The sequence below is a fragment of the Erythrolamprus reginae genome, chromosome 2 (genome assembly GCF_031021105.1).
Source record: "Erythrolamprus reginae isolate rEryReg1 chromosome 2, rEryReg1.hap1, whole genome shotgun sequence".
Classification (NCBI taxonomy): Eukaryota; Metazoa; Chordata; class Lepidosauria; order Squamata; family Dipsadidae; genus Erythrolamprus; species Erythrolamprus reginae.
Window position 1 is genome coordinate 314,789,792 of NC_091951.1, and position 13,369 is coordinate 314,803,160.

The 13,369-nt window shown below is 38.7% G+C and overlaps 1 protein-coding gene across 1 annotated transcript in view; it reads right to left on the bottom strand.

The window, feature by feature from the left end:
- The window catches only part of ANKRD31 (ankyrin repeat domain 31), a 69,395-nt gene that overhangs the window by 20,623 nt on the left and 35,403 nt on the right, over positions 1–13,369 (bottom strand). Inside the window, 6 exon segments of the mRNA XM_070736899.1 lie at positions 715–827; positions 4,383–4,533; positions 6,011–6,153; positions 8,297–8,482; positions 9,126–9,338; positions 13,018–13,162. Of these exon segments, the coding sequence (XP_070593000.1) occupies positions 715–827; positions 4,383–4,533; positions 6,011–6,153; positions 8,297–8,482; positions 9,126–9,338; positions 13,018–13,162 (951 nt within the window).

A 13,369-nucleotide genomic window follows, 5' to 3' on the forward strand; every position in this document is an offset into this window, starting at 1 on the left:
ACCTCATTTGATGAAATTAGACAAACTGATTTCTTTTATGTACAGCTACTCCTCTCAAACAACTTCCTTTAAATAGAGCAAAATATTGTTATGCTGTTTGTAATATTTGACACATCTTGATGTCCACAGTAATTTAATTCTACTTTTATGTTTATATTTTATTTTACTTTCATCAGAAACTGTTTAATTACTTTGTTAATCTGCAGAATTCTGGTCAGTAACTAAATTAAACTACCAAGCTTAATTTTCAACTTGGATCTCATGGGGTTGTTGTTTTATCTGAAGAGTGCTTAGATAAATATGTGTTCCTCTTGCTGCCTCTGTTACTGGAACCTAAAAAGTTTCTTATAATTCCTCTTCTTCTTATAATGAGTTCTTTTGTAATAGTGGTTATATTTAGCAGCTGTTTAAGGGACAGTGACTCTCTTGGGAAATAGCAACTCTATTCCTACTGTCTTAATACTTGGGAGGAAAAAACACAAGGTTTTGCTCTAGAAGAGGGAGGAGGATGATTTGTTCTTAGATGAATATTTTTTTAAATTATAATGTTATTGATTAACTAAATCTTGTACTGTTAATCTTTGTGAGCTGCCTTTAGGGGAGGTAGCTTTCAGTAGCTTACAAATATAATACTGTATTACACAATCTTTGTGCTTAATTCAGGATCCACTGGTATAAATCACGTAACATGGTCTACTGAGCTGTTATACTTACTGTGGTATATTTTTGTCCATCTAAACTGGACTGTAAAACCATATCCTCCTTTTCTTGGCAACAATAACAAGTAGGTTTCCTCCTAGACCTTGATCTGGGCAGCTCTTTTTTTCCTAAATAAAGAATCCATCATCACAATAACTAAAGACAAATGACAAAAGACAATAACAAATCAATATACAGTGGTACCTCTACCTACGAACGCCCATACATACAAACTTTTCTAGATATGTACCGGGTGTTCAAGATTTTTTTGACTCTTCTCATGAACCATTTTCCACTTATGAACCCTCGCTTCTCTTTCGGCTGCTGCTCCTGTGAGCAGCGGCCAAAACAAGCGCTTTTAAGTTTAGAGTGGCTGACAAGCCATGTCCAAGGCCAGGGGTGAAATGTTTCCTCGCTGCCAAAATCCCCTCTCGCCCGCCGCTTCTCAGAGGAGGAAGGGCAATCCCTCATGCAGGAAACATTTCATCCCTGCCCTTGTACGGGGCTTGTCAGTCACTTGCAGTGGCAACCATCTCAGGGAATCCTGGGCCATTTGGCATTGCAAATTCAAAAAGGGTTTTTTTTTCCCACCCAACCTCTCTTCCCTTTTGAAAGGGAACTTTATCTCAGAGACCAGAAGGTGAGGACCCTTTTCTTTTTAGTCTTCTGAAAGAAACACCTGGGATCTTCTGGACGGAAGAATTGAAATAAAGCTGCCGGGTGTTCTGTCAAATTTCCCCTCGCCTCCTTTGAAGGAGGGTTGGAGCGGACGGGGCGAATGGGAGGGAAGTGGGGAGAACCTGGCAGAGAGGAGGTGGGCGGGGGTGTCATCTCCACGCCTAGAAAAGAAGGCATCGGGGTACCCTCGGAAGAAACGGCCAAGGCAAAGCTCTCAGCGGCGGACCCGGGCCGTGTGTGTGAGGCTGGGCCCCCGCCCCACCAACCCATCCTGGCATCAGCTCGAGCCTCCCGCCCCACCCCGCCCCACCAACTCATCCTGGTAGCACTGGCTCTTGGGCGGGCAGATTGGGCACTGTTGGCCGAGGGTGGGGAGGGGAGACAGCAAGTGGGGGGCACAAACACCACATGAAATTATAAAGTATGAAAGAAGATAAAACAGGATAAACATCTGAATATGTGAAGTACTTAGGAAAATATTCATCTTGTGAGTATGTATGGGAAATTCAAGCGGCTGTCAAGCCGTGCCTCCAAAGAAAAAACTTTAAAAAGGACTGCAAGCCATGCCACTTATGCCTTTTGTATCAAACCACTTGTTGTTATATTTTTCTGACTTGAGGTTTGTTCCAGCCGATCTCAATAAACGAGTTAAGGCTACAATGTGGTCTTTTATTATTTCTGAATTAAACACCGGCAATGAGGGTGCTAGAACCAACACGTGAGACAGAAACTGCAAAAATCCAATTGTCAATGGCTCAAGCCCCAGAATTCTTCAATGCAGAAAAGGAAACATGGAGCACATATATGTTCAAATTCTGAATCTTCCTACAAGCAAGTAACCTACACCATGCAGCAGATAACAGGAAATGAGCCCTGTTTTTGAACCATTGACGCTCCAACATATATGCCTTGGCACAGATGCTAGCAGACCCCAAGTCTGTGGAAACGATTTCCTGGTCAACGCTCCAAATAAAATTAGCGGCTCATTTTTGGCCTACCACCCCAGCGAGAGTGAGCCACAACCAATTCTTCCACATGAGGCAGAAAGAGGGCGAATTCATCAATGACTTCACCACGCACCTCAGAAATATTTTAACCAAGTGTAAATTTAAAGAGCCTGAAGAGATGCTCATCAACAGGCTAATCTTAGGAATGCTGAACACTGCCCTCCAGAAAAAGCTCCTTATAGACGAGGAAGCCACACTAGAGGATGTCCTGAAAGCAGCCAAGGCAGCTGAAGTTTCCAATGCCTTAGTAGTGGAAATTAAAAGGACAGCTACTACAGTAAACTGGTTGCAAACAAAAATTCACTAGGCATCGGAGGTCCCCAAAGCACAAGAGGAAGTCTCCAGCGGACAGGAAGACAGATGCCTACAAATCTGCACAAACAATGACCGTTTCCAGAGAGACTCAACGAGACAGCTGAGCTGCCCGGGATGCAAAGGGAATCATCCACGAGCCAGGTGCCCCTTCAGAGACACAACCTGCCACCACTGCGAGAAAAGAGGACACATCGCAGAGCAGTGTTCTCTCTAAATTTTTTTGGGGGTGGGCGGAAAAGTATAGTGTCTGAGCGGCAGTCCCTTCGGGACTGGGCGACACAGAAATAATAATAAAATTTCCCTCTCGGCTTCTGGGCAGGTTTGGAAAACTCTGAGTTGATGATGATTTTTAAGTGAGCGATTGCTCACTGCTCAGCTTAGAGGGAACTATGTCGCAGAGGTATGATGCTCTTTCCTGTTGGATAATGGTAGAGAATGGAGGAGGCATATTGACCAATTCCGGAGGTTAGAAGACTGGGGACTTCTAACCTCCAGAGAGGGGAAATTCCAACACTAAATACAGACTCTAGATCTTCACCCCACACAGCGGGCGGCCCAACACAACCAGGACAATTTTTGGATAACCAGGAACCCGGAGACTTAACAGAGGACCTACCAGATCTGCCAAATGGATCCAGCGCTGAGAGCCGTGATCTCCTGGAGGCTGGCGTGGGTACCGCAGGCTCGACGCAGAAGGACTCTGCACAGGCAAGGCCTATGGGTCCCTGCGGAGCCGCGAGAGAGCCAACCTCCCTCGTCACCGCCGGCGAGTCGATTGAACTGTGCAGGTCATCTAGAGAAACATGACAGCCAATCAGGTTTGAGGACTATGTCACAGGGCTCACTGATTGACAGCTTATGCAAAGACTAGGAGGTGAGGGGTGTTATGTATGTAAAACACCCCTATTTGCATACCGGCCATGGATTGTTTAAGACGCGGCCAGGAAATTCAAGTGGCTGTCAAGCCGTGCCTCCAAAGAAAAACACTTTAAAAGGGACTGCAAACTGTGCCGCCTATGCCTTTTGTATCAACCTACTTGTTGTTATATTTTTCTGACTTGAGATTCATTCCAGCCAATCTCAATAAATGAATTGAGGCTATAACGTGGTCCTCTATTATTTCTAAACTAAATATCTACCACATCCTGTTCAAGTAGAAAGCCATTCCTACCATACTATAGACTTCACCTTGTCCTTTCATTAGTCCTCAATTAAATTAAAATGTTCGTGTACTATAAACATTTTCATGAGTTTATCACTGCAGGATTAATGAGCATTAAATGTAAACTAAGAGGTAAAGAATAGCAAATAAATCGTATTTTCAATTTTAAAAAAGTAACACAAATAAATATATTGGAATGCACATTATATCTGATGGGGAAGCACATCAGAACAAAATGTGATTTTTTGCATAGCAGCCTGCAGTTTCTGCTATTTGTAGTTCATTAGCACTGGTTTGCAACTCAGGCTGTACAACTGGCATATGTACAATAGCAGATAGTTTGATAAGGCTTATTTCCTTTATTTTGAAGGAATTCAATAAATTAAATTAAAATTAATTAAATAGTTACAATAAATAAATTAAAATAATTATGGAACTCTGGAAAACAAATATTTTTTAAAATAATCTTTAAAATACAGTAAAGAACACAACAATTTATAATTTGTATGACAATAACATACCAGCATCATGAGCAGTCTCTTTAATTTCAGTAGTACCATAAGACTTAAGAAGCTCTTTAATTTGGTCACAAGTAGCTTCATCCAGGGCATTGTCCCCATCATTGTTTCTTTCGTAGGGATTTGCACCATGTAGCAACAGCAACTGTACTGCCTGTAATATTTATTTATTTATTTATTTGTTCATTCGATTTTTATGCCACCCTTCTCCCTAGACTCAGGGTAGCTTACAACATGTTAGCAATAGCACTTTTTAACAGAGCCAGCATATTGCCCCCACAATCTGGGTCCTCAATATATTTTTTTAACAATTTCTTCTGCCAGCTAGTTGGGTGAGACACTACTAAGGTTATAAGTAAATTACCACATTTATAGTATGATATCTTATACCACTCTAGATTTTGGCTATGTCCTCACTACCACAAATCAGCAAGAATATATTAGCCTAATACATCTACTCAGTCCACATTTATTAGTTTATATATATTGTGAACTTAAATAATTAGGTTATGTAATCTACAATTAACCATTAATACTGTACATGTGTTATTGATATAGCGAAGTCAACTTTCAATCTTTAGGTTCATGCTTTGTGCAAAGTATGACCTTTAAAGCCCTTCATGGCACTGGACCAGAATATCTCCGAGACCGCCTACTGCCGCACGAATCCCAGCGACCAATTAGGTCCCACAGAGTGGGCCTTCTCCGGGTCCCGTCAACTAAACAATGTCGGTTGGCGGGGCCCAGGGGAAGAGCCTTCTCTGTGGCGGCACCGACTCTCTGGAACCAACTCCCCCCAGAGATTAGAACTGCCCCTACTCTCCCTGCCTTCCGTAAACTCCTTAAAACCCACCTCTGCCATCAGGCATGGGGGAACTGAAACACCTCCCCCGGGCATGTTTAATTTATGCATGGTATGTTTGTGTGTGCGTCTGTTAGTTTATGGGGTTCTTTTAAAGCTTGTATAAATTTTAAAGTTTTCTGATTATTTATGATTTGTTCTATTCTGTTGTGAGCCGCCCCGAGTCTTCGGAGAGGGGCGGCATACAAATCTAAATAATAAATAAATAAATAAATAAATAAATAAAGTAGTAGATTGTTCATTATCATAGATTAAATAACTAAAAATTAGTTTACACGTAACACACCATATCTTAAATCATGGTTCATAAACTATTGTGCTGGTTTCATACATTGTTTGAATTTTACATTGAATCCAGACAATGTACTTATACATGAATATTGTGAACTAATTTTTTTGTTCAATTAAAACAAATCAAATGATATCACAACACTGAGGAAATTGAGGAAAGATATTAATGGTAACAGTTGAATTGAATGCTAAAACTAATAGTGTAGTAGTAAATGATCCAAATCTCAAAATTAAGTTGAATCCTGTCTCAAAGTACATTTTTTGATCTAATAAGGGTTACCCAAAAGCCAACTTTCCCAGGCATTAGAAATCAGGACCTTGGTTTACTTGGTTATGTATCATTTATACATACCATCTGCTACAGATTTTTCCACTATTTTTGTTAAGTCAAAGTCCTTCTTAAAATGGAATGAAACTAGGGTTTGAAACCAAATAACAAATCCTGCATTAAGTTAAAGTCTCATTAGTACCATATTACCTCAAAATGGTTGCCTGAAACAGCATCATGAATGGGCAAAACACCATCCAAGCTTTTACTGTTTACATCAGCACCGGATTTTAGTAATTCTGTAATAATCTTAGTAAATCCTCTGTTAGAAGCTTCATGAATTGGAGTCCAACCTGTAAAAGCAAATTCATGCATGACAGTGAATGTATGTTTCAATTACAACTTTTTTTCATATATATATATATACTATGTAACTATTATATAGATATTATTTTTTTAAATGTATCATATATTGGCCTGAACTCAAAGAACTGTACAACCTCTTCTGAGATTATAGAATTTGTAGCAGAAATAAAATTTAAAGGCAATTTGTGGTCTAGTCTTAAGAAAAAACAGTATCATTCAAAGTAATTCTGTGATTATTGGTGAATTTGGGAATATTGTATAGTATTAGGGAGTAGGTAGTCCAGTCCTCACTTACTGATCACACAGTTGGGATCAGCAACTCCACTGCTAAGCAACATGGTTATTAAGTGAGACATGACTATGATAGATTATGATAGATTATGTCAATGACAGATGTGGATGAAATTGTATCTGACAAGAAAGAGAAAATACCAAAAGTGGAACTGTAAGCTTTAGGCCTAGAGAATATTTGAAAAATGATGCTTTATTGGATCTACAAAAGAAACTGACTGTTTTTTAAGTTTTAAAAATTATAAGTTGTCAAATATCAAACCAAGAGATAGAAAATGTTTTCTTATTCAAATCTACAGAAAATGGTTTGTTAAAATCTTGAAGAAGTCTGCATGATGGAATAAAGAAGAATTGAAAAGAACTCATACTGAACATCAATATTGGAATGAATTAAAGATTAACTGCTAAAATAAAAGGAAGGAATAGAGGTCCTTGACTTATAACAGTTCCTTTTGTTACCTTTCAAAGTTATAACACTGAAAAAGTAACTTATGATAATTTTTCACACTTATGACCATTGCAGTATCCCTACAATCATGTGACTTACATTTGGATACTTGTCAACTGGATTACATTTATGATGGTTGCAGTGTCTTAGAGTCAGGTGAGCACCTTTTGCGACCTTCTCACAAGCAAAGTCAGTGGGGAAACCAGATTTACTTAACAACCGTGTTACTAATTTAAGAATTTCAGTGATTCATTTAACAAATGACAAAAAAGTCGTAACATGGGGAAAAACTCACTTAACATGAATTATGGACACTATTGGGGTTGAAGATTACCTGTATAAAGTTAGTTTATTTGATCAAGATTAAAATAAGACATTTATTTGCAAAGTTCTAGCAATTAAGGTTGTTTTATAGACTTTTTGCTGATATAGTACTATGATAGAAAAATTAATATTGTATGGATTTGCTTACAGATAAAGGATAAGATATAGGTTGAAGAGATATCTATAAGGGATGAAGAGTTCCTAAATTTGTCTATGCTTGCTGTAATAAAAGTTGGAAATCAATTTTTTAAAATGTCTTCTCTTTAACTTATTATTTTTTCTTATTTTCCTACTACTTTTTATTATTTATTATCTATCAGGCCCACACATGTAGAGTTCAAACTAGCTACTTTACTGTAAATGAAACTCCCCAGCCTGGCAGCTTTCTCCTTGGAAAGACTAGACAAAGCTCTAAGGATTCCAGTGGAGGTCAGAGTTTAAGTACTGAGTCCAGGCTGATTCCTCACTTGAACCCTTCTTCCACCTGGAATAGTTGCTCTCCAACATTATCATTCTTTTTTCTTTTCTTTCTTTTTTTAGTTTGCATTAAGAGCTATGGCGGCACAATGATTAGAATGTAGTATTACAGGATAACTCTGCCCACAGTCAGGAGTTCTACCCTGACCACTCAAGGTTGACTCAGCCTTCCATCCTTCCGAGGTTGGTATAATGAAGACCCAAAATTGGGGGGGGGGGGCAATATGCTGACATTTGTAAATCTCTCAGAGAGTGCTGTAAAGAACTTTGGAACAATATATAACTCCAAGTGCCATTTCTATTACTTCTTAGTATTGTAATCAAAATCTATAATAAACATTAAAGAACAGAAAAGTTACTTTTTCAGTGCCACTGTAACTGAAAAGACACTAAACACAGAGCAATTCATTCAAATATATTGATCAAATAAATATAACAACAGAGCTTCACATTAGCTAATTATATTGCTAGACATTGTTTAACTAAGAAGATAGCAGCAAACAAAAGCAACTGCAGTTAGAAATAGGTTACATCATTTCTTGGCTACAGTATAGTAGAAAAAGTTTAAGCTGGTAGTTAAAATACCAGACCTGCATTATCTTTTTGATTTACACATGCTCCAGATGCTAGCAAAGATTTCACTAAAGATAATTTTCCTTTTTTGCAAGCTAAATGCAAACGCGTTTCTCCTTTAGCATTTCTCTTGTTTATTGTAGTTGCAGTTTTTTGCAGATGACCAGTAATTGTTTTAGTTTTTTTTCTAGGTTGTGAAGAATCTGAAAGAAATATTAAATGGTTACCAGAAGCTATGCGAAGTATTTTCATAGATGTACTGCATGAGAGGTCCCCAATCTTTTTGAACTGGTAGTTATGTTTAAAATTTCGAAAGCTTATACAACTCTGAGAAATGGTCAAAACTAACACTTTCAGTTGTGCTCATAAATGAACTGAGAACCAGTCCAAGCCGGGCAGGAGTGATGTAATGTGATAAAATCAATTCTTCACAATTTTTGATGCATTATTTTGCATCAGCTCTAGTTTCCAAAATGTTTTTAGTTGCAACCTGATTTGCAGTGCATTACAGTAATTCAGATGGTAAGTAATTGAACATAGATTATTGCAGTCAAGTCTACAAGAACAATAGCTGGAGCCCAGTCTAAATTGGTAAAAGATGCTCCATGTCACAGAAATCTTCTGAATCTTTATTATAAATGACTGTTTAATGGATAATCTTCATACTATTAATGTAGTCCTCTGACAAAATACAATATCTTCCAGAAAAGCTGAGTCTATTTTTTGTGAACTGTCATTATTAAATAGCGGTTCAAGCTAGATAAATTAATCAAGGTAAATTAATAATAGCCATATTTTAATAAACTTGAAAGTTGATTTGTACTCATGTATTTATTAACTGCTTACCTAGGATTTGCGGTATTTGTTGTTCTTCAATTTGACCAAATTGTGTATAACTTGAAGAAACATTATTCACATTACTGTCAGAACCCAAATCGGCATTTTGACAATTTCCATTATACTTGGTTGGGACAGTTTTTAATGTAACTGATTGGAAAGGTACATCTGGTGTATAATTTTCTTTTTCTTTTTCCATATTGCAATGTATTTCCAGATTCTCTGTTTTTAATATTTATTAAACAAAAAAATGAATTATTATGCTTTTTTCAAAAAAAAAGAAACAATATCTGCAGAACTACTATATGTTATATTATAATGAACATAATATATTTCTAAAATATTTATAAATTCTGAGATTAAACACTAGAGAATGCTTCTGTGAAAAGTTATTAAAGGAAAAAGGAAAAAATCAAATATTCAGTGCCCTGTGAAATTTAATAAAAACAAGTTCTGAGATAATAACTTTATGGATTGATTGATTGATTTGGTTGATTTGGTTGATTTAGTTGATTTAGTTGATTTGATTGATTGATTTGATTTGTATGCCGCCCCTCTCCGCAGACTCGGTGCGGCTAACAGCAGTAAAAAAGACAAATATAACAAATCTAATATAAAAAGTAATTTTAAATACTCCAATTTAGAGACCAATCATACAAACAGACATACCATGCATACATTTTATAAGCCTAGGGGGAAGGGAATATCTCAATCCCCCCATGCCTGACGACAGAGGTGGGTTTTAAGGAGCTTATGAAAGGCAAGGAGGGTGGGGGCAACCCTGATATCCGGGGGGAGTTGGTTCCAGAGGGTCAGGGCCGCCACAGAGAAGGCTCTTCCCCTGGGACCCGCCAAACGACATTGTTTAATCAACGGGACCTGGTGAAGGCCAACTCTGTGGGACCTAATCTGTGGGACCACCATAGTAAATATGTAAAGAGACAGCCAGTTTTGTGTGGTGGCTGCAAAACGCTTCTGAAATCTTACGAAGAAAACTGCAGGAACTTGTCCAGGCAGTTGCTGGAAGCATAGGTACGTAGATCTTTGTGTATTCAGGTCTTTTCCCATATAAGAATCTTGCATGGGAAAAGACCCAATTATGCCAAGACCTATACACACACACACACACACACACACACACACACGTATATACACGTCTGAATTTTACTGATCTTGTGAGGGAAAAAAATCAATGAACTAGCTGTGAATTTCACTGCGCTTAAGGAGGCTATGGCAATCCAGAGCGAATGGAGTGCTTTCCTTTCTCTGGGCACTTGTAGAGGGAATAAACTACTTCGCTGTGGTGACTCCCTCACTCTGCCTTTCATACACCCAGTGTAAGGTTGCCTCCCAGAGCATCTGGTGCCGAAAGACAAAAGGGGATACTTCGCCTCAACCGGATCTACTCGGTTTTAGCCAAACCAAGGAGTCACCACAGGTGCCGGTAACAAAGCAAGTGAGCGAGAGGAGAGGGGAGCCCTTCAGCATGGGAAGAAGAGGAAGCAGGTAGCAGCAACAGCAGCAGCCGCTTTTTGGTCAAAGGAGCAGGAGGTTCCCCCCTCTCGTCCACCTGGGTTTCTCTCTCTGGTGCAGTGTATGGGAGGCAGTCTTGCGCCTCAGAGTCCCTCTCTTTTTTTTTCAGCCTTAAAGTTTTGGATTTTTTCTATTCCCCTCACCTCACCTTCTTCCTTTGGCAGCAACTGTCCTCCTCCTCTTCTTCCTCCTCCTCCTCCTCCCCAAATTCCAAGCTTTTATTTCTTTCCTAATGGGTTTGAATGCATTATTTGCTTTTACATTGATTCCCATGGGAAAAATTGCTTCTACTTACAAACTTTTCTACTTAAGAACCTGGTTACGGAACGAATTAAGTTCTTAAGTAGAGGTATCACTGTATATCCATACTGCTCTTAATTTTTAAAAAATCCATACATGATTTACAGCAAACACACACCCAAAAAACCCCCAGAAATGAACAAGTAAATAAACAGTAAATAAAAGTCACTTTGTACAGATTTAGAATGCACACATGGTGCGTGTGTGTGCATTTCTGTGTAGGCAAATAGGTTACCCTCAAATTGTTTTTGTCTAGCATAAGTAAATCAGAAGAATATTATTCTTTATCTTACTATCATTTTTTGTTCTCTCAAAAAACATTTTTTCACCCTCTTGGACTTATCATTGCATTCTCATGCATAACAAGAGTGTAAAATCTTACCAGGACTTTTCATTGGAACTGTGAATGTCAGGGCTTTCAGAAATTTCACCTCTATTAATATCCTGAGAAAATGTACTAGCTGAAGATATTTCCATGCTAATTTGAGCTATTTGTTCATGACAAATTCCAACAGCTTTTGGGGTATTTTTAGCTGAGTTTTGGGCTGCATATAAAGTACAGTTGTACCTCTACTTAAGAACTTAATTCGACCAGGTTCTTAAGTAGAAAAGTTTGTAAGTAGAAGCAATTTTTCCAATAGGAATCAATGTAAAAGCAAATAATGCGTGCAAACCCATTAGGAAAGAAATAAAAGCTCAGAATTTGGGTGGGAGGAGGAGGAAAAAGTTGAGGTGAGGGGAATAAAAAAAATCAAAACTTTAACACTTAAAAAAAAAAGAGGGACTGAGGTGGCAAGGAGAAGCACGCGCCTCCCATACACTGTGCAAGAAAGAGAAACCCAGACGGGCGAGTGGGGGCAACCTCCCGCTCCTTTGACTGAAAGGCGGCTGCTGCTGCTGCTGCTACCTGCTTCCTCTTATTTCCCATGCTGAAAGGCTCCCCTCTTCTCTCACTCACTCGCTTTGTAGCCGGTGCCTTTCCTTCACTGTGGTGACTCCTCGGTTTGGCTGAAGCCGAGTTGATCCGGCCGGGGCAAAGCACCCCCTTTTGCCTTTCGGCACCCAGATGCTCTGGGAGGCAACCTTGTGCCGGATGTATGAGAGTCAGAACGAGGGAGTCACCATAGTGAAGTGGTTTATTCCTCCTCCAAGCGCCAGAGAAAGGAAAACGCTACTTTCACTCTGGGTTGCCCCGAGCAAAGGGAGCATTTCTTTTCTCTGGGCACTGGCAGATATTTGGGGCTCCAAGATATCCGCAGATGGAGACAGCAGCCAAGAAACTAATATACACTTGCTCCTGGGGAGGAAATCTATGGCAAATCTAGACAGCATACTAAAAAGCAGAGACATCACCCGGCAAACAAAAGTATTTATAGTCAAGGTTATGGTTTTCACAGTTGCAATGTATGGCTGTGAAAGTTGGACCATGAAAAAGGCTGAATGCCAAAAAATTGACGCCTTTGAACTATGGTGCTGGAGAAGATTCCTGCGAATCCCTTGGACTGCAAGGCAATCAAACTGGTCAGTCCTAGAGGAGAACAACCCTGACTATTCTTTAGAAGGCCAGATCCCGAATATGAAACTCAAATACTTTGGCCACCAAATGAGATGGAAGGACTCACTAGAGAAGAGCCTAATGCTGGGAACGATTGAGGGCAAAAGAAAAAGGGGACAACAGAATGAGGTGGTTGGATGAAGTGACTGGAGCAGCAGGCATGAGCTTAAATGGACTCCAGAGGACGCTAGAGAACAGGAAGGCCTGGAAGACCATTGTCCATGGGGTCACAATGGGTCGGACATGACTTCAGAACTAACAAAAAAAAGCAAAAAAAAATGATGACAGTATATAAATATTAATAAGTACAAACATAAATATATATTATTTCCCAGAAAAATAAAAGAAGTAAAGATGATTAAATTGATTGCTTTATTTTTTTAAAAAGAACATACCTAATTTTGTTTCTCTTTGGAAATCAGTTTAGAACAAATCCATACTTAAATTTATTTTTCAAACCTTTTTTTGCAATTGTGTATTACAAAAGTTAATGACATACTAGCTCTTTCCTACCTGATTCTGATCTTTTACCAGAATAAGCTATATAACTTTCCACAAGTTTCCTCATATGCTTGTCAGTAGCTTCTTCTAAGGCATTCTTTCCCTTTTCATTTTTGAGCAGTGGGTCAGCTCCATACCAAAGCAATAATTCTGCCACCTAGAGGTAAATACAAATCATGGCGTTTTCAATACTTTTCCTTTCATTTTTTAATGATACAGATTGTCACTCTTAAGACTCAATTTAAAACTTTATGACAACTGAGCAGAAAAAAGCAAAAGCTTTTTTATGTGCATTCTAATTTTCTAGTTGTAAAGTAAGAAAAAATGATTCTGCATAAACTATTACACTGCATATTGACTAGCT